This window comes from Sceloporus undulatus, chromosome 5 (genome assembly GCF_019175285.1).
Source record: "Sceloporus undulatus isolate JIND9_A2432 ecotype Alabama chromosome 5, SceUnd_v1.1, whole genome shotgun sequence".
NCBI classification, from domain to species: Eukaryota; Metazoa; Chordata; class Lepidosauria; order Squamata; family Phrynosomatidae; genus Sceloporus; species Sceloporus undulatus.
Window position 1 is genome coordinate 17,250,344 of NC_056526.1, and position 27,514 is coordinate 17,277,857.

Consider the following 27,514-nt stretch of genomic DNA (forward strand, 5'->3'; position numbering starts at 1 on the left):
GGTGACAGACATCATCCCCTGTTTGCAGCAAGAACTACTGGTAAATGCCAGAAGTCAAGGCAAGCTCTAAGTCTGAACAAATCATTTTGCTTTGTTTCACACAGAAGGCCAGCTTTGCATAACTGCACATATTTTGTAGAGGAAATGATTTGCTGTGGGATTTCAGTGTTACCTAATTAATACCTTGAGCTTTGTCTTTGAGCACCAGAATGATGATGAAGCTAAACCTTCTGTGAAGGCATACCTTCCAACTGTCCCAATATGGCAGGAACAGTTTTGACTAATTCTCTGTCGTATCACTTTTCAGTTGCTGTTAAAATGACCCAATTTCTCTTCATCCCACTTTCCCCCATTTGTCTTCAGCTTACTTCAGCTGCTGCTAACCAAGAAAAATGTGCAAATGTAGTTTGTACTCAGTTGTCCAGCAAAGCAGCCAAATGGCTGATAAAGTCAGCCTAGTTCTCAAACAAACAAACCCCCAGACAGCAGTCAGTTCAAGCAACACAGTCTTGGAGATTCAAGGCAGTATCAGCAGGATTACCAAAAGAGTTGTCAAACGGTCCAAGATTCAAGGTATCAGATAGGCAGGTTGATAAGGCAGTCCAAGGTCAAGGTTTCCAGATCATCAAGATAGTCAGCAGTCTAAGAAGCAAGAATTTGTTCCAAGAAGCCACAGGAGCTAGAGGCTGCGTCTTTCCTCCAAGAAGCTCAGATAATAACTGGCAAAAAGGCACACATGCTCCAGCTGCCTAAATAGGCAGGCAGCAGGCATTCAGGTGTGTCTGATTACAAACACATTTCTGATAAAGCCTCCGTGATCTTTGAAGCCCCACTTTTTCAGCTCGATGCTCCCTGAAGGTAGGCACACTTCCCAGATCCTCCTCTATGTCCACAGCCTCAGCCCCAGGCAGACTGGCTGTTGAACCTCTGGAGGGGCCATAGACTCTGCTCCAGTAAAGCTAGGGCCAGCCCCAGGCTTCCCAATTACAGGTTCAGGTCCTAGGGGCTCTGGCTCATCCTCTGAGTCCCCCGAGTCATCCTCCAGGCTGGGCATGACTTCAGTTAACCAAGCAGGAGGCAGAGGAATGGGGCAGAATCTTGCCTTTCCCAGTCAACTTAGGCAAAGGCAAACTGCTGCAGCCATTCATTGCTTGTCTCTTCTTGCTCATTAATAACATTTGGCATCTTGGCCACACTCTGATGTTGCATGGCCATATGTGAACCAGTTTTCATCTGTGAGATGTTGGTGTGCATGTGAAGGTGACCAAAGAACAAAGCTATGCAGACAGGAATACAGTGGACAGGAGACCTATGAGAATCCTAGGTTTAAGTGAGATATGAGCCCAAATCCTATTGATAGTCCCCATTATAATAAAGCAATTGAATCAACTGGGTTTACCTATGTGTTAACTCACCATTTAATAATGGATTCAATTGGTCTACCCTCATTGGATTAACCAACAGGATTCTATCCAGTCAGTTGTGCAATTTTGAAAGGTGCATAACTATTTGTCTTTTTGAGTGGTGTAATTTGTCATATTTCACTCTAGAACCACCCCTACCATCAGACAGAGTGAGGAAGTTCCCTCAGGTGGCAGACATAGGAGGGTGGCAGCAGCTATTCATCTTGGATGTTGGAGCCATCCCCATCTATTGGAGGACAAACTGTGTGTTATGCTTATCTTGCACACTCTAAGCAAGCTGCTGCTTCAGGTGCAATGGAGAATACAGTACAGTGTGCCTGCATCATACGCGGGTGCACTTTATGCAGCTTTCAGCATACGTTAAAAGCCGTCCAGGAAGTAAGGGGCAGCGCAACCCATAGGGACTAATGCCGTGCCACCGCGTGAAGCCCCATTAATTTAAACGGGGCTTGAGCATGCGTGGAATTTGCTTTACGCAGGGGAGTCCAGAACTGATCCCCCGTGTAAAGCCTGGGCGCACTGTACTATCAACTGGTAGTCTAGTTGGGTTATGTATCTGGTGCTGTGGTAGAAACATGTTGTTCTTTCCCCTGAGCAACAAAATTCCTTGGCTGTGGCCTATCTCTGTCTGCTCTGATACGATGTTTGAAGGCATTGTAGAGATGTCATTGTAACAGCTTCAAGGCTAATTTAAGCTAAGAAAAAGGGATGTATAAAAAAGCTCAGCTTGGTCTGCAGTTACTCATCCTGGAGAGCTGGTCCCAAGGTAGCTGCCCAGCCACGCTGGATATTGCTAATCCTTATGGAGAACATAAGAACTATCATAGGCAACAAAACAAACTAGTTGCTGTCACTGGAGTAAGTCAGGATTAAAAAGCAGAAGAACATTATACCATATTCTTACTGTGCAATGACCTAAGTAGAAGTGGGTTAGGGAGGGAAGATGTACTACTTTAGAGTAATGATGAACAGTTGCTAGGTTATCCCTACCCAAGAAATGTACCTGGAGGGTCACTCAAAGGTGGCCACAGGAATTCCAAACTGTGTCTCCAATGACAGAGATGGATCCTGAAGTGTTCCTGAGCTATGCACCTGTTTCTTCAGTGGAAATGCAACCCCATCCAGTTCATAGAGCAAGGAACCACAAAGCTACAGGGCTTCCATCTCATCAGGATTCAACCTCAATCCATTGCCCTGCATCCAACACTGGCACAACCCCAGCTGACATGGATTACAAGCAGAAGTAGAGCTTCCTCTTGGATCCTATCAGTCAGCATGTTGATGGCACCCAACCCCCAAACTCCTAATGATCTTCTTCAGTGACTTCGTATAGATACTGAACAGCATGAGAGACAAGATGGACCTCTGTGGAATTCCTTAGTACAATGGCTATGGAGCTGAACAAGAGTGCACCTATGCCACTCTCTGGAACCAGTTTTCTAGAATGGAGCAAACCTCTGTGACACAGCACCTTCTACTCCCTGCTAGCAGCACTTGACCAGTGTGTTCCTATCATGGTATTATTTTCATGTGTCTGTTTATATTTTGTAAGCTGTGACACTTTTTGGAGGAGCAAAGCAAGATATACATTTTTGTACAATTAAAGGAATAAAGTGGCTACAGTTTATCTCAAATAGGGTATGGGTTGTATCCCTTTGAGCAACCTGAAGCAGTGAGGCCTTCAGAAGCTGAAGGGCAAATGTTTGCCTGTAGAGCTTTTGTCCCTGCAGAGATCTTTAAAAGCCAGATGCCATACTGCATTTGGAATGTCATCCCAGCCACCAAGTGAAAAGGTCTTGTATCCTCACCCATCAAGATGTTTGGATTATGGGATTTTAATTTTACTTCCTTGGGAGTAGGACAGGAACTGTGAGTTAATGGGACTGTTTGTCTTTGCATGACAATAAAAATGTTTACTGTACTAATGGTTATTTTATAGACTACAGATTTTCAGATGTTAGGTGATAAACAATAGAGTGAAACAGCTGTCTTCATTATAAACATGAATAAACATACACAAAAGATTAGGAAATCAGGCAAAATGCTGACTGTCTTCTAAGGAACAATGTATTGATGACTATTAATGTCAGTCATTGCTATGTAGAGCTGTACATACACACACACACACACGCCTACCATTCTTTCCCCATCTTTCCTGTTCTAACCATCCCTTTCTCTCCTTTCATTACTGAACAATGTGGTAATATTACCCTTCAATGGTCATGTTAGCTAGTGGATTCTGCAGGTTATACATCAAAAAGTAACGATTCTAAGATCTGATTTTTATCAAATCAGACAATGTGAATTGTCATCAAACACATTTGGAAGGTACTGGGTTGGGGAAGACTGTTTTATATAATCACAGGCATTATATATGGACCTGCAGAGTCAAACTAGGCATTAAGGAAAATGTTTTTTCCCTACATTGCATTTATTTTCCTTCCCACAATACCAGTTATTCAGAAATGCATGCCTCAGCAATCATACTTATCAATTAAACCCCATATATACCCTCCAACAAAGCAGTCCCCCAAAAAGCACAGGAAATATAAAATATGTAAGAAAAGCATGTTCTTGTCTAAACAGATGAGTTTCACCACTTCAGTGAGCAAGTGTATTGAATTTATCATCTGGTTTTACCTTTACATATAAAGAACACACATTTGATCATGGAAGCTCCCTGAATTTATGGTCTATAAACCGACTAGGAAGAACCAGACTAAGCCAAAACATGTAAATTGGTGGAGTAAATCACAACAAGCATCATTTTCCCCCCTGGTTAACTACAAGGTTAAAATCTGTCATGGGAGGAAATGTGAATACACAAGAATAGGTAATTTCATCCTCAAGATCTGTAACACATTGGCAGAAATCCTGTTGACTAATCACAACTAGAGTACCACATTTGATCTATTATTGAATGGTATCTCTACACACATAGGTAAATCTAACTCATTCAAAGGATCTACTCTAGACAGGAGTAATAATAGGTTTTAGAATATTGTTTTCCCCACATAAAGACAGACTGTGATAAACATACACCTATCAACTTAATTGCTCTAAACCTTGGGGCCTGAGGGCATTTTTTTTTCTATTTAAAACTAAATAAATAAATGCAATATTTTACTGTACAAATGCTGAGCAGAAAGATGATCCTTCCGTTTCAAAAATGGTTACATGAATTCCATCAGAAAGCCACATGTCCAGTGCATATTTATATAACTTCCATCTAGATTTCTAAAAGCCAAGGAAGTATATGAGGAAATGTCCCAAATATGCAACTGGAAGCAGCAGGTTTCCAAAAAGCTTTTTAGACATATGTTCCTTACAAACTATTAAGAGGAAGAGAGAGAAATGCATTTGCCAAGCGCCTCAGTTGAAAATCAGAGAAAGAAAAAGGCCATGATATGAAAGCTGTAACTCAGTCTTAATCTCAGACTTTGTCCTTCATAAGCTTTATCTCTCTGGAGATCAAATGCTTGCACATAAACCACAGAATGCTTTTGAGGGAGGATGTTTGAAAATTGAATTCAAATGTAGACAGTGTTTACCTGAACCTCTCCAGATTTTCAACTCATTCAAGAAAGCAGATGTTCTTCCAGGATTTAACAGGTCATCCTGTTGACGGATGGACAGTTTATAGAACAAGGAAAAGAACATATTTAATAGAGTTCTATGGTTCAATCTTTGATTCCAGCCAAAACCAGAAACAACCAATGTGCATTTAGGGGAAAAAAATAATCTGCATACACACATACACACAAACAACAGTGAACACTGGTCAACATCTAGTTAAGATTCAGGTCAATCTTCCTTCAAGTAAAATATTGCATGCATCTTGTCTTGGACTAGTGGAAGGGAGTGGGAGGACAAAGTTAATTTTAAAGAAATAGTGTGCATGCTTCCAAAATTTGATTCATCTAAACTCTTCCAGGTTTTGGAGCTATGAATTGCCTCTTATTGCCAAACAGGAAATCATGGCCTGAATTCTATAGGTTGGCCCCAACCAAATAAAGACGACTTATTGAATCAATAATTGAATGTGTATATTCCTTTGATTCAGTGGGTCTACTCTTTTCAAGCCTACCAATGCAGACCAGAATGTTCCTCTTCTTTTTCTTCCATATTTATCTTAGGAAACTTTTTTCATTGCAAGATTCCAGTACTTCAGGCATCTCAGGGGGCATATTCCAACATGCAGCATGACCAAATTATATTAATCCCTCCACATTTCCAGTTTGACTTTTTCGGATTTGATTATTCATGGATTTTATCAATAAGTGCTCTCTAGGACTATCTAGGTCCTCCAGCACAACTATATGGTCAACTTTAATCAAAAATCACACTGCAGGACCTAGAGATTCCTAGAGAGAATGCTCCACTAGGCATTTGTAGCTCCTCCAGAGCAATAATATGGCCAATGTCGGGCAGATGTTGACCACAGAGTTGCACTGCAGGACCTAGAGATTCCTAGAGAGGTGTTCACTCAGGTAAAAACAGTGTTTTTGTTATTTGCAGGTTTCCCACATTCACAGGGGTATTGTGCCCCTAACTCCAGCGAATGTAGAGGAACGAGTGTAGTGCCAATTTTCCCACAGGCCATACAAAGTTCAACTACCTCACACCATTCAACTGTGTTACTATTTAACATATACATGAAGCTAATGGATAAACTCATTGAGAATGTGGGGGTTGGGCACTATTAATATGCTGATGGTGCTTATTTCTGCTTTTCCTTGTCATCAAAATAGGTTGAAGCTGTGCAGGTGCTGGATCAGTGCCTGGATGCTGGAATGGGTTGAATGAGAGCCAATAAATGGAAGCTGAATCTCAATAAGATCTAGGATTTCTGGTATGGTGGGTCTGGGAGCAGATAAGAATCTTTCCCTAGATGTGGTAGGACTCCTGAAGACGTAGGTGCATAACTTGGGAACACTTATGGATCCATCTTTGTCACTGTGAACAAATGGTGTCCATAGTTGAGAATGCCGGTGGCCAGCTTCTAATGGCTTTCCAGTTATAGGAATCCACAAAATCTGATAGTTTAGGGACTGGCGGTCCGGTAGAAAGTGAAATTGGCAGAAAAGTTAAACCCAGATTATTATTATTTTTTGTTAGCTTGCAAAAGTAAGCTGAACATTAGATGATGCTGAGTCCACTGAGAGAGAGAGAGAGAGAGAGAGAGAGAGAGAGAGAGAGAGCAATATGCTGAGTAGACAGTGAGTGGTCAAAAGAACAGACTGGGAGCAAAAGTACAGTACATGGATTTAATTTAGATCTGTGAAAACAGCAGAATGTCCAAAAATGAGCCGTCAAAAAGAGGCCCCAACAGCCTTTTATGAAAATGGTAGTTCAGGAATCAGTAACTTCCCTATAAGACTACCGTAATTCATTCTATATGTGGTTGCCCTTAACTAAAATGATTTGGAAGCTTCAGCTAGGACAATACACAGCAGCTTGAGTGCTGACAGGTTTTACAGGAATTGCACTGGCTGACAGCTCCCAATCTCCGTTCAATGTTAGTGTTTGGAAAAGTGTTTGTCCCTATAATACCCCTGTACAAATACTGCTGTACATGGCTTTTTATCAAAACCTTTGGGGTCCAGCATTGCCCAAACTGTACATGGTTTTCAGCTGTTCTAATATATTTGAAATTGCTGAAATTCTTCAATATGTTTTAAGGCAGCAGCCAAGAACTCACATCAGTGGCTACATTTTATTACTTCATGATGTCATAGCTACATCCCTGACAGGACACACAACACATCAGGTGTGAATTGCAGTGATGCGTATTAGGGAGTCCTGCATAGTGTCCTGTTGTGCAGTGGGAATTCTCATTGTGCAATGAGTCCCTTAGTGCTCTGGTGCTGATTGTACACTGGTTTCCATAGCACTCTAATGTCCATGGCACAACAGGACTCATGGTGCAACAACCACACCATTGGTTCCATTTGCTCTATGGTCTTGGAGACACAGCTATGTCTTTGCTCCCCTTCTTGATGTGCAATTAGAATAACAGCATTTTGTAACATTGCAATTCAACTTTACATGATTACAGATCAGTTTTAAAATGATGTAAATACCTAACAGGAAACCGGCAGACTTGGGTTTTTTATTATTATTATTTCTATAGATTTAGATTGTTTTCAATTGTAATTGTGTTTGTGTCACCTCCCTGAGTTCTTGTGATATAGATAGGATGTAAATATAACACTTCTCAGGCTGCAAATCAGAGCTCAGTTCCTTTCAACAATGTACTGTAGTAGCTACAACAGCAGTAATGAGTCTCCTAATTCAACCTGAATTTAAGAAGAGTGGAACACAGGAAAGAACAATCCAAAGGAACAACAAAATAACACAATGGATGGAGGCAACTTTCATCTCTTTAAAACAATGTAATGCCCTGAATCCTATTGGGTCATTCCAGTGAGTGTTGACCCATTGAATCAATTGCTGAATGACAAGCACATAGCCAAATCCCATGGATTCAGTCAGTGTAACAGGGAACACATAATACCCTTGCTACCACAGTTTCACTGGTAACCAGCCTGTTTGCAGGCAAAATTCAAAATTCCGGTTACGTTACAGTCCAATGCTCAAGTTGCTATACTATGTTATTTATCTTTTTTGGCCCTATCTGTATGGGCCAAATATTACAGCCTCCCCCCATTTTCACATCAGGGAGACCAGATGACACATGACCCACAGACCAGATAACAGCCAACCTGATCAGTATCAGGTTTTACCCCTCTGACCCCAGATTTTGAAAAGTTGCTGTTTGCTCTGGATATTCCAGGAAGATCCAGAGTGCTCCGTTGCAATGCCAGGAAACTGAAATGCATCCCACTGAGCCAACTGGTGCACTGCTACTAGTCACTCGCTCTCAGGTCAGAAGGAGGTGCCCAGCCATGTGACTGTCACTGGGTGCCTCGTTCAGACCTCAGAGTGAAATGACCCATGTCAGTGATAGACACACTGAGTGACTCAGGAGAACACATGTGCGAACAGTTGCCTGGCATCAGAATGGAGGGCTTTGCAACAGGAGAGGGGCAGGGCAGCTCTGGGTCCAGGATATTCCAGGCTACCCTGCTCCAGTGCAGACAGGACCCTTATTATAAATTAAATATATTTTAAACTGTTTTAAATACAGTGGGCCCTTGGTATCTACTGTACTGGGATTTGGTTCCAGGACACAAACACACACCCTGTGGATAACAAAATCCATGGATGCTCAAGTCTCATTAAAAACAACTGCATAATATAAAGTTGGCACATAAATAAAATGGCAAAATCAAGATTTACATTTTGGAATTTATATATTTTTAAAATATTTTCAAGCTGTGGATAGTTGAATCCCTGGTTAAAGAATCTGTGGATATAGAGGGACAACTGTAGTGGCTTTAATGACTGCTTATTTAATGTTTTTTATCAACATTTTGTTAATGAGTTTTTAGACTGTAAACCACCTTAGGTCCCATGCCGGAAGGGAAAAAAAGTATATTAAATAAATGCATGAAAATATAAAACAAAATGAATCATAGGGTTTAGGCCATTAAGAGTAAGCCATAGCTGAGTAATTAGTGTCTACCCTTCACATAGGGTAAAAGAGACCTGAAGCAGGAATGAAATTCCATCGAGACAGACAAAGTTAGTGCTTGTGTCTCCTGCTGTGAAGGGCCATAGGCAAGTGGTCTGTATTTTTATTTGAAATGTCTGAATATGGAATGAGACATGATTCAGGCAAGGGCACGGCCCAAGAAATGTACTGCTCCAAATTGCATTTACTACAGGCCCATGCTGCTGCCATACAACTGTCAAACTTAATCTGCAAGCACTTCTTGTTCCTTCAGCACCTGATGCGCTACACTAGTAAACAATTGAGAAATCATTCATAATGGCCAAGACCTCTGAACCTCTGCAATGTTATAGGAGCCTGAAGAATTGGCTGCCAAGGTCTTTGGCAAAGAATGAGCACATGGTAGTGTAGAATCAGACTTTGAACCTGGGTCAGGTTTATTGTTGTTTTGAATGCGTTCAGATAGACACTGCTCTTTCTCCACCCTCTCCCCATTTTTGTTTTAAAGATAGTGATGGTTATCATAGTAAAAGCAGTAGCACTAGCTACTAGTGCCACCATATATTCTTGAAAGTCTGGGGTGAACAACTGTGGGAGGATAGGATGTTGCATTAGCCTCCACCTAGAAACCTTGTAGAGCCACATACTCATATCACACAACCTTGCAAAAATATGTTTCCAAAGTTTCCTAAAACGCTCTCTAGGGGATTTGGGGCATTTGTTACTGTGGTGGTGGTGGGACATTTGAGGCCCAAGAGAGGCCTTTTTGGCAACAAGAAATAACCAAAGGTCACACCCTCTTCATTTCTTTTTTCCCTTTTTTAAGGCCTCCCCTGGTCCCAAAATGTCCCAGGAGAGGTAAACATGGCAAAAATGACTCACATACCTCTTATAAGGCATTTGGAGGTTAAAATTTTTCTTTTAAAAAAAACCTTTGGATTTTTTAATCCCATAGGCAACAAAAATGGCCCTAAAGGCCACATGCAGCTCAACATGGGTCACACTTTGCCCACCTATGTTGTAAGCCTTGTTGGGGTAAACTAGAATAGGTATTTTTAACACTCTACAAAGGTGGTCAGCAGAAGATAAATTGGGATTTCCTGGATGATCTCTGATGATTTGCAGTAGATCACCAAAGGTCTCTGAATTATAGTTATTTTAACCATAGCAACAGCAGCAACAACCCCACACCCCAATTAAGTTGCTGAAAATGAACACTTGGAAGCAGTATGGCAAGGAATGGTCAGGAGAGGTGATTTGTGCTTTGATTTGGATTTCCTGCATGACACGGGGTTGGACTGGATGGCCCTTGTGGTCTCTTCCAACTCTGATTCAACATACATTTCTCTTGCCAAGGTGGAGCTTGTGGAAGGCAGAGTACATCTCTCAGAATTTTGTGCTGCAGAAAAGTAGCAGAAGTTAATGCTTTTTACAAGCATTAACTAAACCACAGCTCACAAAATGTTTATAATAAGAACAACTTGGGGGAGAACACATATTTTTCCTTGAGATCTTTCCAGGAACAATGTGATCTAAATGTAGCAATGTAATAAAATATTGTGAGATTATAGGGTGAGAGTATTCTCAGCCACTTCCTTTTCTCTGCAATTATTTTGAATGTGTAATTTTCTAATTTAAGAGTAATATTTCCAGTTTTGCATGCTGTGGTCTTTAATTTTACTTTTGATTTGTTTGCTTGTTGTTTTGTACAATCAAGGCGTGCCATGTTGGATTTGCATTTCAAGAGCTATGCAAAGAAAGTTCATTAGGACTTAGAGTTGCCAGGTGTCCCTTATTATAGTGAATGTCCTTTATTTGAGGTTTGAAAGCTTGTCCCTTATAGGACCAGCAGGTGTCCCTTATTGTAAGATATGCCCCTTATTTGCAATTTGGAAAGCTTTTCCTTTTTTTATAGACTGAACAAGATGCCAAAAAAGAAGATTTTTGGAGTGAGGTGTTATGTCCGCTCATTTGACCTGAATGTTTTTCACAGCTCTTCTTGCATGTTTTCTGCTCTTTGTAGAGGCAGAAATATGTACTTCATGTAATGTATGAGTGTAGACAATGTGTTAATTTTGCAATGAAAGCATGGCTATGTTAACAGAAATCAATGCTTTCATTTGTTATCTAGGCAGAACACAAACTTGTTGATAGCTATTTCCTGATTGTCATCTTTGCATGTCATGAATTTCAACTGTTCCTTACTGCTGTTTTGAAAACTTTGTAGAGCTTGAGTTGTGAACCAGAACATACAGAAAAACAATCACACAGTGCTTTGGCATATGCTGAATTCAATGAGGAATCCATTCAAATCACCTTTACAAGGTCAGGTAATGTACAATTGTCCTTATTGCCATGTTACCTCTTGGGATTCACAGTCCTTTTGAAAAATTTGTGAAATCTGGACCCCTTCCCTATAACATAGCAATAAGGACAAATGTACATTACCTGACCTTGTAAAAGTCCATGTCACCACATGGGAGGCAAACAAAACCTTAACACCTTTCTTTGTCATAAAGGGAAAAATCCCCCATGAATAGTAATACCAGATTCATGAAGACAAATGTCCATATAACAGGAGAGAAATCAATGACATTTTTGAGTCTGGTTCACACATGCATACACCTCAACTATCCACGGACTCCCTTGGATTACAGATTAAGAGCCCCAGATTCAAACCATTTGTGGCTGTGTGAATAATGCTCCCTACAATATGACTATCTTTACCATGTCTTGCAAATGGGACAAGATTTATAAGGTGAGGTAGGGAAGGACATTGGTATTGTTGTTGTTATTATAATATGGTATCATCACATAAAGCAAGACTGGGAATCTGGAGTCCTCCAGATGTTACTGGCCTCCAATTTTCATCAGTGCCAGTACTGGAAATTATGGGAGTTGCAGTTCACCACCATCCAGGTGACAGTAGGTTCCCAGCCTGAAATACAGTATAACTAGAAGATGTGCCAAAAGGACTCCTCTAAATCAAGTTAGGTGTTATGTCCACTCATTTGACCTGAACTTTTTTCTTTGTTTTTCATAGCTCTCGTTGTGCGTTTTCTGACCAAACGGTTCATATGGGAATACGATCCTACTCTTGGTGAGTTGTGTTCTGTTGCCTCTAAAAATGGAATGTGTTGGGACATGCTAGAAAGACAGTTTCTAGTGCTGAGTTGGGTCAACAATAGTAAGAATGAGTCACCACAATGGTACAACACACACTTTGCATGAAGGAAGCCCCACTTTCACTCTCTGGCTTCTTCATTTCTGAGGGACACGGGTATTAGCAATTTGGATTGCAATGCCCACCACCCCTCATCATTGGCTACAGTGGCCAGAACTGAAGGGAACTGCAGTCCAGAAACTCTGGAGGACCAAAAACATAACTTGGGAAAATTACCTTTTGGGGACTACAATTCCCATACTTTCCCAGCCAGCAAAACCACTGGACATGTTGGTTGGGGGATTCTGAGAGGCATTCATCAAAAACTTCAGTTCTGGCAGTTGTAATCCAAAAGGTTATGTTGAGTTTCTTGTAGTCCAAAAATGTTGCTATATGGTGACTTCTGTGGCAGTGAGACAGTGAATTCACTTTGAGTTTTGGTAAAGTCTATAAACGCACCCACCAAAATGCAACAACCTATCTCTAAAATAGGTCAAACATCTTGGATATCTCCTTTTGAAGTTTGCACTAAAACCTGGACTGGTTATATCATCTCACTGACATGGCAGCCAGCATGTACAGGGCTGGGCTACTTCTAGTTAGAGCTTCCCCCCCGCCAGGATGAAGGCACAAGTACCCTATGGGGTCGCAGATAACAACCCATCCAGAGCACCTCAAGATCCACTGCCCTACAGAATGAGTATCATACAAAGTTAGATGAACCAACAATCTAACAAAAATAGGGTTGGTGCAAACTTCAGAGACATGAAATGTCCACCTTTATCCTCTTTACTTTTTTTGGTTGTTGTTGTAAAGGGGTTTGTTTATGTCTCATAACTTCTATTGCTCACCAGTGCAACTGTTTTAGAGCCATATTTTTAGGAGTGCTTCTCTTTCCTGGAATGACCCCAGTCAATGATGGCTTCATACAGGGAATTGATACCATCACAGTGCTAGACAGCCAATCAGATATTTCTATATGATGACATCACTGCACCAAAATGAAGCCAGATGGTCTCTCATTACCCTGACTATGATTGCTTGTATTTGATATCTTCAGGGGCTTGATTATTAATGGTATAACTGGAACAAATCTTCTATTATCTCTGTGGCTGAGGATTCCAGGCTGATGCTAATATTGCACTGGGGATGAAATTCCCACCAATGAGTAATTTTAGCAGTTGTCTTCTTGCTGGGAGATTGTCTTCAAAAATTGTGCCATTTTCTGAGTTTGAGCCTTTTCTATGTGAGATTTGCATGGATTTGTGTATTTTTTTGTGTGGGGGGGGCTGAAAATAGTGCCTTGTTCAGAAATATTACCTTTTGTGCAAAAAATAACTATCCTCTACAAACAAAAAAATTGCAGAATTTTCTCAGAATAAGTCTTAAAATGTAAAATTTCTCATCAGTCCAGGATGCCCCTGATTAGGGTTTTTTAACACTTGGAGAAACACATTTTTTCACCTATTTGCAAAGATTTTCAAATATTCTTTCCATCCCCCTGCTGTTTATGTATAGACATCTTATGCTGTAAAGCTGTCAGGACAGAAATGCTGCTGGGCAGAGGAGTGTAGATCACTATTTCTCTGTCACCCACTTCAGTCAGGTTGTCAGGTCAGAAATGTTCCAGCTTTAGGCTACAACCTGAGACTTAGATTTCTTGAGATGTCATGGCAAGGGGGAGGCTATGGTAAGGTTATAAAGGTGATGTTACATTAGGCAGCCCCTGGTAATGCCGTTCATCATAATACAGCAAGCATCAACCACAGTTGCACAGGGGTATTGTTGTTATATTGAGGAGGAAGCAAGCTTCTTTTCTGCTGCTCCAGAGACTAGGACACAGAGCAATGGACTCATATGACAGGAAAAGAAATTCCACATAAATATTAGGAAGAATGTCCTGTTGGTGAGAGATGTTCAACAGTGGAATATAAGGCCTATGAGTGTGATGGATTCTCCATTGGAAGTTTTTAAACAGAGGCTGGTTGTCCTTCTGTAGGGAATGCTTTGATTGTGTCATCTAGCATGGCAGGGATTTGGACTGAATGACTGATGTGGTCTCTTCCAACTCTATGATTCTATGACTTCCCTACATTTGCCCAGTGGTTTTGCATGGTTGAATCTGGACTCCAGGTCTCCTAGAATCTTAGCCCAATACTGAAACCATTATCCTATGCTGGCTCTCAATGAACTGCACAGCATACACCATTCAGATAACAATAGCAGGACCAACAAAGAATAATACACACACACACACACACACACACACACACTATGAAAGCACTACTCTCAACCTTGCCCTGAGGACTGGCTCTGGGACCTGGAAATCCTACAGTCCCATTTTCAAGCTGTGCAGTGAATGGAAGTGGGTGGCCACTGGCCATCCCCTCTGAGACTCTAGCCAAGCCAAATGTTCCTTGGCCTAAAAGGGACTAGTTGATAGAACTGTCAAGCCAGAGCACCAGTCTGGCTCTCCAACACCACAGTTCATAAACTTGCACAAAGAGCACCCTCTTTTTTGAGGTTTTGTGTTTAAAAGGATCATGAGTTTTAAGCTATCCGTGACATAAGTTTCCACATACAAACACTCCAAAATTGCCAAAAATGTCACCATGCTAAGTTACCAACTGCCTATGGAGTGGTGAATTTGGGAAGACATTTTCTTTAGTTCTTTCTGTACATGTTTGTGTACACACATCTGTGTATATATTTGAATGTAAATATAGAAGAATTCAGCTTTTGTTGACACAGATTTTGACTTGGCTTGGCCCAGGACTTTAGTACTTCCTCAAAAAATAAAGAATACAGGCCATACAATCCCCATCCAAGGGTCACCACACTTGTGGTCCCTTTAGTTTAATGTAATGAAAACCACTCAGATTATTCTGCAGATCAGCCAAGACAATGCTGTTAGAGAATTCTTGCCTGCCAAGAAACTAGCCAATATAACTTTGATCCGACTCAACCCCCAGCAAAGCAATTAGACATGAATTTGGAGCGTGATGCAAAATGAATTCATCAAGCATTGCAGAATAAGGGTTGAGGGAAATCTTGGGAGGAATCTTGGCTTTTAGAGAACTGCTCCTGCCTTTTCATGATGTTTCAGATTCTCCAAGCTGCTCTGAAACCCAAAAGACCTGGCTCTCTGGCTGTGGTCTGCCTCAAAATAAATAGTTCTGTGGAGCATCAAGCAAAGTCTAAATCTGTCTCATGCTTTCTCTGGCAGTTTCTTTTGACTCTGTCATGCAGCTCTGAAGTCACATATTCTTTAAAGCAAGTACAATTTAACGAACCTGCAGATGGCTGCCAAATTTACTAAAAATAATCCAGTTGTAATGCAAGGAAAAATCTCTTTTGCAAACAAAGCTATTCATTTTAACAGTTTTCTTACCACCACTGCCTCTCCTTTTTAAATGTTTCCTTGTGGTCATAGGTTTGTAACACAGCAGCTATAAAGTATTATGGTAAACAACAAAAGATAGAATACATGTTACTTGAGGTCTTTAAAATGTGTTTGGGTTCTAACTGGCAGAGATACCTTGGACATTTTATTTCTTTCTAAAACCACTGCAGAGGGAAGCATATCGTTTTAAAAAAACATAGCACATTTGATTTCTAAAACCATTTGGACACATGTAACTACAAAACATGGACCCACTTGGAATATTTTTTCCCTCAAGGAAGCATCAAAAGTATTTTATATTAAGTCCAAAATTTGAGAAAGTTACGCTGTCCAGGCATCCTGAGAGTTGTAATCCAAAGGTAATATTTCCAACCACTATGATCAAAGCAAGGTGCCTTAAGCTGATTCAGACCTTCAGACTTAGTATTGCTTTTACTAAATGTGTATGATCACCAAGATTTCTGAGAGGGTTCATTTCTTACCCTGCTTAAGATGTCATTGAACCTGGGACCTTGTGCATGCAGAGCATCACAGCGCTACAGAATTAGCTACTAAAACCCATTCCAATAGTGGCTCTGAAGTCAAAAAGTCAAGGCACATTTATGTTAGTATTGCCAAATTCTGACACAGTTAAGAGAGACAACCTCATACCCTCCAATTCTCCTGATTTGTCAGGGACAATCCCAGTTATTCCTCTCTCATTCCAGTTTTTCAGCTGCTTTTAAAATGTCTCCTTCTCCCACCTCCCCCCTTTGTCCTAAGCCAGGGGTCGGCAACCTACAGCCTGCGGGCCAGATCCAGCCCGGCGAGGCCTTGGGACCAGCCTCAGCCCGGTCCTGCCGCCGATTGCCGCCCCCACCGTAGCTTCCGCGCCGCTCTGGGTGCCATTTTGAGTTCAGCCCCCCAGTTGTCTGAGGGACAGCAACCCGGCCCCCAGCTCAAAAAGGTTGCCTAGCCCTGTCCTAAGCTTACTTCAGTTGCTGCAGACTGAGTTCAAAGTGAAAAGGTAGCCAGCACTTGGTTAACTCAGCTCAGTGGGGGGGGGGGGCAGGGACAGGGGGCGGGGGGGAGCATGGAAAACCTTTGCTGTCTTTTCTTTACCATACTGCAGTATTGCCTGACGACACACATTGGAGTTTTTATCTGGGAAAAACTGGAAGATTTTTAAAAGGATCAGGATATATTGATTGCATGGCATTTTAGGCCTCATAACCTGAATTTTCTCAGTGATGTAGAATACCTGAAAAAATGTAAAATTCAATGAAAGAATAATTAACTATGACAATAATTAAATATAAAGTATTGTCATTAACTGTTAACTTTAGTGCTACTTCAGCTTACAAATTTTTACCTGTTAACTGCAGTGCTGCTTCTGTTTACTGAGTACAAATTTTAAAATGGCCATGAACAGGAGTGAATCTCTTAACGCACCTTAGATTGCAGAGCTGGAAAAGACACAGAAAGGGGGAATGAAGGAGAACAGAAGGCTGGAATTGATTCCCTATGAAGAACATTTCCAACTTGTGTTGCTTTAATCATAGGATGGGGGACGCAAGTGGCAGGTGCACAACAAAATTCATTTCTCCATCTCATACTGCTAGAATATGGTGTCATCCACTAAAGCTGAGTGGTGAACTGATTTCAGCTGGTAGCTTAGCTGAACTATGGTGTTTCCTACCACAAGAACTAATGATGACCAGCAACTTGGATGGCTTTAAAAGGAAGTTATATAAATTCATGGAGGATAAACCTACTAATGACCACCAGACATATTAGTCATATGTTGCCATCAGTATTAGGCAGTAGGCCTCTGAATGATAGTTGCTAGACAACATACAGTAAGCAAGAGGGTGTTGTTGCCCTCCTAGTGCATAGATGGGATTTGCTATTGCAAGATATAGTGATGACCATCAACTTGGACAGTTTTAAAAAGGGATCAGACAGATTCATGGGAAACAAAGCTAGTGTTGGCGACTAGTCACAATGGAACAGCCTGTTCAGGTTCACTACCATGGCAAATTGCTTACTCGTTTCAGGTAATGAAGAAAAGGAAATTAAGGAAAGTGGGATTCATTGCTCAGGGGAAGATGACATTATGTTGTTTTTTGTTATTGTTGTTGTGTGCCTTCAAGTAATTTCCAACTTATGGCAATCCTAAGGCAAACCTATCACAGGGTTTTCTTGGCAAGTTTCTTCAGAGGGGGTTTACCATTGCCATCTTCTGAGACTGAGAGAGTGTGACTTGTGCAAGGTCACCCAGTCAGTTTCCATAGCTGAGCCGGGATTCGAACCCTGGACTTCAGAGTCATAGTCCAGTGCTCAAGCCACTACAACTTGCTGGCTCATGATGATGCTAAATACTTTCCATATAAAAAATAGTGAGTCTCTCTTTTGATTAATTGCATGCATTGATGAGGGGAGTAAATTTTAATTTTCAAAAGTAAATATCATTCTCAAGTCAATCATTTCCACTGCTGTCTTAACAGCTGTTCGTCCTCCCCAAAATATTATATCCGGTTGCCTAAAGGGGAGAATATTAGTCACTTAACTTCATACAAATTTAATACACCTTCTGTTACCACTCTATCCCCAGCCTTCTCTCCTTTGGCAGAAGAAATTGTGTAACATACATATTGTGGAAATCAGCTTTCACAGTGGTCCTGAAGAAGTGGTGGCAGATGCTTTCTGTCTTATGTATCAGAATAGATGCAGATGAACATGGCCTTGGGCTTTTTAAGAACCAAGTTTATGAAGCCAGATTCTAACATGCATTCCAGAGGAAGAGAACAGAATGAAGCAAGAGAGCCTGAAGCCAATGAGAATTGCTGGTGAGCTGGGCTTGCCTTTTAAAAGAAACACACCACCTGCAGCCTTCCCTGTGCTAGAAAGAAAATTTTAGTCTATTAAGTAGTCCCCCCCCACATGTATTCTGTTTCCCCCTATTGCCACTGAATAAGATAAGGCAGTGCATGCACCACAATAAACTGAGGTAGGGTGCATTTACACTGTAGAAATAATGCAGTTTTACATCCACTTTAACTACTATGGCTCCATCCTACAGAATCATGGGATTTGTAGTTTTCTGAGGCACAGTATTCTTTGGTAGAAAGGGTAAAGACCTTGTAAAACTATAAATTGCAGGATTCCATAGGAAGTAAGCTAAAGCACGGTGTCAAACTGCATTATTTTTACAGTGTAAATGCACCCCGGAGAAGTTCCTATAAAACATATAGATGAAGAGTGTGTATGTATGTATATATATATAAGGAGAGTGAATTTCCTTTGATATTATTTTCTCTAAGGGAGCAAGTGTGGTGTTGTGGCTTGAGCATTGGACTACAACTCTGAAAGACCAGTTGCAAATCCTTGCTTATCCAAGGAAACCATACTCTGAGCACCCGAGCCCCACACTCTCACCCTCAGAAGGAGGCAGTGGCAGATCTCCTCTGAACAGATCTTGCAAAAAAAAAAAAAAACCCATGATAGGTTCACCTTAGGGCTGCCACAAGTCAGAAACAACTTGAATGCACACAGCAACAAGTTATTTTCTCTTCTGCTCGTCTGAAATACATACCAGATGGCAATGAACTCTCCTTTCTTGGAGGTTTTAAAACAGAAGTTGGATGGTCATCTCTCAGGAGTGCTTTAGTTGTGGATTGCTATACTAGCAGGAGACTGGACTTGGATTTTCTTTGGAACCTTAAGGAGGAGGTTATGCAGGCTATTGGGAAAGGATTATGGGACCTGCAGTCTAAAACAGCTTGAGGGGCAAGATGTGGGTCTCTGAGAAGGAATGTTATTGAGGTGAGGGCCTCTCACAATACAAAGCCATCACTGAGCTGTACCCATTGATGGCACAGGTTCTGGGGAAAAAATACAGCATCTCTACGTGCAAGAACTGCTAATCATTTGTTTTCCAGCGTACTTATTAACTGCATGGCACAAATCAGCCCAGGGGAGAGTTTCTTTCTTTCCCCCCCAATCTGCTCCCTCCTTTTCTTCTTGCTGTTTTCCCTTTATAAGAATATCATATATCTGGCAATTTGGAAGTAAATTAGTTTGAGAGTAGGAAGAACAGTGCATGGCTGTGTCAGTACTCTGTAGCCTGCCTCACTGTTGTTTTACATGTAGACAGAGCGAAACTAAATTAATAGCTCAGGCACAGATCTAAATATTTCAAGCGTGAGTTTTACATATCTCACAATGTTGGCTTTTGAGCCAGCTGGAGAAGAAAATATGATATAAGAGACAGCCAAATCCATGTCACTCATCAGAATAACAATAGTGAGAGAATGTCCAAAGTGACTGGCCTGTCAAACTGCTGTCATTTTGTATCACAGTTACAGATTTGTAACCTAGAGCTGAAGGTCCATAACTGCTCTGTATTCAATTACACTATGTATTCACAATTGTGGCACTATTGGCATGATACCCAGCCCACATAAAGAAAAAGGAAAAAAACTACCTGTACAGCCAGCAGATGTACCAAGTGATGGGGATCTGTTCGGCTGACAATCAAGATACAAGAAGATAACATTTCCAGCCCCTTTCCACCAGTGAGTGAGGTTGCAACAACCAGAAGACTGTTGCAAGTCTTTGTCACAGTGTCACTTACTGGTGGGAATGGGGTGGAAATGCCATTGTCTTTGTGCCTTGATAGGAAGCTGAATGCACCTCCTTCATCCAATGTATGTAGCTGCTGGCTCTTAAGTTGGGCTGGGAGGGGTTTGGACCAAGAGACAGTACTTATCTACACATTTGTAACTAAGCAGTTGATATAGAATATTTTTATACAATAAATTTGTACCCAACCTTTCCTCCAAGAAGCATACAAGGCCCTTATTCCTTTCCCTTTATTCTTGAAACAACCTTGTAATAGGATAGGTTGTCATGAAAATTTGAAAAAGTTATTAGTTTGGGCCTGACATGCCAGAATTCTCCCAGTTAGCTGTGATAGCATTTAGGTAGGTTTATAGTAAGGCAGTATAGTCTTTCTGAACACGGAGCAGTTACAGATCCATAACTCTATGTTACGTTTCTTGACTTGCAAGACTGAATACCAGCCATTGTTATGAGTACCGGCCCAAGAGAGTAAATACTCTGCACTCAAGACTTTTATCATCACTATCAGCTTGGTAGATCATGGGGACTGTTCTGATTCAAAGATTTTAGAGCAAGTGAAATACTACGGCTAGAGAACTGGAACTGAACCTGAGAGACCAGCTTCTGTCTCTGTTTTGTCAACATCAAATAAGAGCTCACTTAGAAAAGGGTTTGCATTCATGGGCGGGTTACACACTGCCATGAAAGTACGCGCAGAACGCGTACTAGGGTTAGGGAGTTGCGGTGCTTCCGCACCTCCCTAACCCTAATACACGCTCTGCGTGTAAAAAATGATGGCAGCCGTTCCAGACGGCCGCCGCCATGAGGACATCATGGCCGCGCCGCCTCTATACGGGGCGGCGCGGACATGACGTCCTTGCTCCGTGCCAGGGCGCCTAGGGCGCCCTTAGCGCGAACCAGGAACCGGGAGCTCCATTTCGGAAACTCCTTCCTGGTTTGCGGCAAACCGCTTTGCTTCGCTGGGTGCAGCCCTTCAGACGGCTGCGCCAGCGAAGCAAGGAAAGGGGCCACGCGGCCCCTTTCTCCTCCCCCTCCCCCCGCCGCCACGGGGTTGGTGTCCTTGGGGCTTGAAGCCCCAAGGACACCCCTTTTCAGGCTGCGGGGAAGCGGCGTTTGCTGCTTCCCCGCAGCCTGGAAGCGGCGGATCGGGGCCTCCAGCGCGTTCTGTAACCCTACCATGATTTCGACTTTTCCAGAAAGCAGAAATAATAACTACATCTCAAACTGAGTAAGCATGAATTATGGATTGCCAGAACTGATTTCCAAGGTGAAAAAGGACTTGCAGACCCTTGGAGAGGTCCAAGCAAAAACATTACTGCCAGAAACCCTGGAGATTAGCTGAGACTATTTATTTCTCCCCAGACCACCCTTATTGGGCTCTACCCCATTTCTGGAAAGTGGGAAACCTTAAAGAGGTAGTCTTCTAGCTTTGAACCTAGCACTGCATTGCCTCTCAGTCAACTGCCGTGTTAAGCAGTGCTAGAGAAGACGAACTGGGGAGTCTGGGGGTCTTGATGTAAAGGTGGCTTGTTTCTCAAGAGAAGGTGACTCTAAGAGTTCCAAAGGGCTCCAATCTCAAGTTTCCTGGACCAAGAGGTTCTGGGTTGACTAACAGAAGCTGAGCCTCAGGGTTAAGGCATGGATTATTCCTAGCATCTCCATGGCTTGTAGAGCCGGTTTTCCTAGTCCAGCCAGCTCTCACTTCTGCAAACTGAGACCTTACTTCTGTTTAGGGTAAAGTTATTTATAAAATATTTTTAAAATGCAACAGAAGTTTAGGAAGTTTCCTCAGCGTTGTCTGGGTTGATCCTTATGATTTTCTTTATGCTTCTGATGAAACAAATGTTAAAATAGAGAATCTCTGAACTTTGTACCAAATTCTATGCAATATAGATTCAATGCATGAATTTTCTGTTTAAAAAAAGAAGTGGAAGTTTGTCAATTGGTCTAAAACTTGCACAAAAATGTTGGATATCTCAACATGAGACTAAATATTAAATTTCAACAAAATCAGTTCATAAATGTCTATTCTAGAACAATACAGAGAGAGAGAGAGAGAGAGAGAGATCCAAAGTGTTTATTCTTCAGGTACTCAAAGTAGTTAGCTGGCGGATCAAGTCCAAATCCTTATTGCTGCCTTCATTTCAGCCTCATTAACAAACACACCAAGTTTTGTGACACTGTGATTAAGCATTTGGATTTATATAGCGTAACAGAGAGATAAACAAATACTTGAAATTATAGTATAGATATAACCCATAACATACCTTCCTTGGAATAGGCATGTATAATAAAATAATAAGACAAGTTGAAAGGTATTGTATTTAATTTAGTTTTGCTTGTGTGTATTTCTTTCCGAAGAGTCAACTTATCGTCATCAAGCCACCATTGACGATGAAGTTGTTTCCATGGAAATACTAGATACAGCTGGGCAGGTGAGTAAGACTAGCAAATCCCTACAGCAAACCTCTCACACTGGGAAATAGACATTAACTTCATGGAAAAGGAATCAGGTATTATAAAGGCAAAATAAAGGAAATGAATATCATTAAAAGGGGCAAACATGGAGTGATCACAAGTCAGTAAGCCAAAAGGAAGGGAAAAGGGATGACATTTGCCCCCTTGTTGTTTTATTGCTGTTCTCACAAGAGCACAAAGTGTGGGTCCAGGAATGACAATGGGAAGGATCAGCACTGTGGAAAGGACCACCACTAACATCTTCTTGCCAAGAGAGTGACACTCAGGACAACAGTTTGTGTAGGTTTGGCACTACCCCCAGACAGTATAAAGTGAATGCCTCAACCAGCATCTGGTGGGGGTGAAGGGTGGCTTGTGGTTACCTGCTTGCAAGCTCTCTAAGCTAGTGTGATGTCCTCGGGTGCAGAAGAAGATATCTACGTAATCCCATAAATTTCTTCAGTTCACAGAAGTGGAGGCATGGCACCATCTTCATCTCATCATCCCAAATATCTTAGGGCAGCCTCGGAGTTCAAGAGAGCTAGTTATGTTAGATCCAATAGACACTGGAAGCTGAAAGTAAGGATGAGGAATTGCCAGTTTACTTTGTGGCTATCATTCTCTGAAGCTGTTGTTAGGTCTGCAAGAAGAAGCATACAGATGCCACATAATCTAAATGGCTTGGGTCCAAACTATCTCAGGGACTGCCTCCTCCCATATAATCTTCCCCACACACTCCGGTCTTCTGTGAGGAATTTGCTACAGCCTCAAAGATCTAAGCTTTCGGCTACCTCCCAGAGGGCTTTTTCTGTTGTCGCCCTCAGATTATGGAACAACCTCCCAGACGAGATCCGTCAATTGACATCTTTAGACACCTTTAAAAAGGCTGTCAAGACGGATCTCTTCCGGCAGGCCTTTCTGGGATAGATAACCCCAGCCTCAGGAACCCTCTTCTCATGAGAGTCCCCAAGGTCCTCCCTGGAAATGCCACTGTAGTTTACTGTTTTATTTGTTTTGTTTTGTTTTGTTCTGTTTTGGTCTTGTAATAATGTGTATGTGTTAATGTTGTTTAATTTGCCTATTATTATTATTAATTCCTTGAAGTCAGCATCAATAAGATACACTTGCCTGCTCAGGCTTTTCTTTTTAGCCATTGCTCTGGATTTTCTCATTTTCAGATGTTGCATGTATTATGTCAGTGTTTATTAATATTCTGTTGCTGTACTTAGGTATTATAAGAGGTTTAGAAATTATGATAAATAAAAAAGGGATATAAGAAAAGCCATATGGGAAGATGAATTAACCCCCCTTCCATCCCCAACATAATTCTTTTAGTCCAATTTGGTGGGATATAACCACTTTGAATGAAAAATATTTACCCTGGGACCTTCAGTTATAAATCTTCCATCCGTTTGTTACTGAAAAACAACATCAGATACTTCTTACAGCATAAGGCAGAGGTAGGCAAAAGTGTGATCAACTTTTTCTTCTTCTTTTGTTATTGCAAAACATACTGCAAATGTAAATGGAAAAAGTGGCTGTTTGTTCACTTTCACTCAGGAACAAAAAATCTTACAGTGGTTGACTGGTTCTTTGATGGGATATCTTGATAAGGTACCACTTTTCATTGGAAGCTGCAAAGAATTAAAAAAAAAACATTCTTTACTTTAAGACAATGGGGACTTGAACCTGGATCACCCAAATGTCAGGCCAAAACTCTAATCAGTTTACCATTCTGGCTTTCTTTAACCAAATGTGCTCCTGGCTTTCAACTCTTCTTGCTGGACAAATCAGATTTCAGATATGTATCAATGGGATAGAGCATGCTAGCTGCTTAGAACAACCCTAGAGTGGTATTGTCGGCCATCATCAACCAGGTTATACCAAAGCAGGAGTGGTGAGCCCTTTGTCCTATAGAGATTTCAGGCTACTATTCCCATAGTTCCTTACAACTGGCATGTTGCTGATGAGAATTGTAACCCACAATATCTGGAGAAACAACATTTCTCCCACACCTGACAAAACGGGAGGGGTTTGATCCATTCCATAATATCATGGTGTGTTATAGTGCTGCAAATGGTACAGAAACCAGGAAAGAACAAATTTCTAAGTTCTCAGTTTTACTATCCTATGTTTCTTTTTTGTTCCTTTGGCCAAGCCCCTCATGGTTCATTTTGAAAAGTGCTATAATGCGGTTTAAGTATTTGTCACACAAGAATGCAAAATAATGCTCTTCTCGTGCTGCTGTGTTAGCTCTTCCACTTTATACTTAGTCCTGGAGAACTTTCTGACACTTCAATGAGTCACAAGCAAAATCCATAACAAGACTACAGACTCAACATAGCAACCTCTGTCATCCCAGGTACCAAATTCCTAATGTCAACTTGTATCTCTATCTCCTGCAATTGATTTTCCTTAATTTATCTTTTCCAACAGGAAGACATCATTCAGAAGGAAGGACACGTTCGATGGGGAGAGGGCTTTGTGTTGGTCTATGACATCACAGACAGAGGGAGCTTTGAAGAAGTCCTGCCACTTAAGAACTTGTTGGATGAAGTCAAAAAACCCAAGAATGTGACTTTGATCCTAGTTGGGAACAAAGCGGATCTGGACCACTCAAGACAGGTCAGCACAGAAGAAGGGGAGAAGCTGGCCACAGAACTAGCATGTGCATTTTATGAATGCTCTGCTTGTACAGGAGAAGGCAACATCATGGAGGCCTTTTATGAGCTATGTCGGGAAGTGCGGCGACGGAAAATGGTCCAAGGAAAGACCCGGAGACGGAGCTCAACCACACATGTCAAGCAAGCAATTAACAAGATGCTCACCAAAATTAGCAGTTAAATACCTATAAACATTTTCCAATGGTTATTGTAGAACAGGTTAAGCTTGGGTGAAAGGGGAGCACAAGGTCAGATTGAATGAATGAATGAATGAATGAATGAATGAATGAATTACGGCACATGGCCAGCACCAGTTGTAACAAAGCTTTGATGTTACTTGGAAAGGAGCTACAACTCCCACAATCCCTCATCTAGTATGGTTGCTGACCATGTTGGCTCTGGGCTTCTCAGTTGTAATCCCCCAAAATGACTTTTCCAAGATGTTGATTGCAGTCAGAAAAAAAAGATGGTCCATGTTTTGTGCACTCTCTCTCCCCTAACCCTCTCTCTTAAACTATCATATTATTCTTCCTGAAGTTATAGCAAATAAAGCAATGGTGGTAGTTGCTCCACTCCAGTTTAGTTGACAACTAAATAGTGTTATTATTTTTAAAAATAAAAAAGCAACAATACAGCATCACTTAGAGAATGGGAAATTTATTAGGATGTGTCAGATAGGTTACTGCTTCACCTTCTGCCAAGCATGTTCACATATCATGATTTTATAATGAGTTATCACTGGCTAATAGGTGACTCTTCAGTTTGATTTTATTACAGCAGATGACCTTTTAACATTGATAATTACTGTCAAAGACATTTCACAATCAGTAATATGCTACAATCTGCATGTGGCCATTTCACAAGTGATTCATCTGTAACATCCATGAGCAGAATTTGTCTGATTTTCTTACTCAGCCAGAAAACTGAGAAACCAAAAATCTGGTAACCTAATGGCCATGTTCCTACACTGGGGTGCCATATGGTAAATCACAAACTTGAGAGTTAGGTGGTGGTTGCACTGCACTATCCTTATAGTTAGTGGTGATATCTCTGTGCATATCTCTGTTCACTGGACGTATTCATGATGCCATTGCACAATCACAGTGCACAATATCATCCAAATGTTTTTAAAAGCCACACATCTCCCTAATGACAGCACTAGAACAGCTCAGTTTCCAATGACAACAGTTATACAGCAGCCAAAAATGTGTAACCACATTATACTCACACAGTTCAATTTCTGTGATTGTAATCCAAAAACAGGCATTGCACAATGGTAAAAAAAATGTATAACCATGTGCATAGGAGAACTTGCACATGTGTAAAGACACTATCAGGATTCTGTCCATGTTCTCCACTGTATTTAGTAGAACACTGCAGGCAGGCAACCAGCTTAACAAGTGTCTGTATGCTCATTGTGGTGAAGTTGCCCATTGCTAAACAATCTATTTACCAGTAGTCAGTCTCTAAGCTCTTAGAATGCTTATATATCTTGCTGGTAATCTATGGATGGCATGGTATTGACTTCATATATTTTGCCGTACTACATTTTAATTTATTGTGATTTAAAAACAACAATGACAGTGCTTCTATTGTGTCTCTTTCCCTGGAAAATGTTAGTGCCTACATTTTGGTAGGAGATCTTCAAACACTTAGCTAATGGAAACTCTTCAATGGCTTGATAGAATCCACTGCATTTGTCCTGTTAAAAGTTTATTTCTTATGTTGTTTTTCAGCTGTGAAGGTTTTTCTGAAGCATCGCACAAATGTTACAAAAATTAAACAGCTGCAAACACATTGTATCAAAAGGGAAGTATATACTTGGCTGCAAAGTGATGAGTCTGTAAACTTTGCGAAGTTGGACAGTATTTGTAATATTTCTTTCACAAAGATGTTGCTTTCTTGTTTTGTCCCTAACGGGTGCACCATTTCTACTCTAAGTTAAACTGGGGCTCAAAACAAACCTCAGATTTGAGGGAGACACAGCTCATACCATGTGTCTGTGAGAGCCTAATACTAGTTGTCTGGAATCCTACACTGTGTGAGTAAAGTGTAAGTTTCCACCCATACAGTTCTGTGTCCTTCCCACACCTGAACAGCATTTTCCAGTCTCTGGACCATGCTGTAGTGCCATTTATTGTCTGCAAAAAGGAAGGGAGTGTCCTGAAAAGTTAGCTAAGATCACCCGGCTGTATTTCTAGAATT

The 27,514-nt window shown here is 41.2% G+C and overlaps 1 protein-coding gene across 1 annotated transcript in view; it reads left to right on the plus strand.

Annotated features, from left to right (window-relative positions):
• The window catches only part of RERG (RAS like estrogen regulated growth inhibitor), a 152,250-nt gene extending 125,133 nt beyond the window's left edge, over window positions 1-27,117 (plus strand). Inside the window, exons 3-5 of the mRNA XM_042467167.1 lie at window positions 12,044-12,100; window positions 22,551-22,624; window positions 25,083-27,117. Of these exons, the coding sequence (XP_042323101.1) occupies window positions 12,044-12,100; window positions 22,551-22,624; window positions 25,083-25,490 (539 nt within the window). The 3' untranslated portion in view covers window positions 25,491-27,117. The remainder of the gene's footprint in view (window positions 1-12,043; window positions 12,101-22,550; window positions 22,625-25,082) is intronic.
• The last annotated feature ends 397 nt before the right edge of the window (window positions 27,118-27,514 follow it).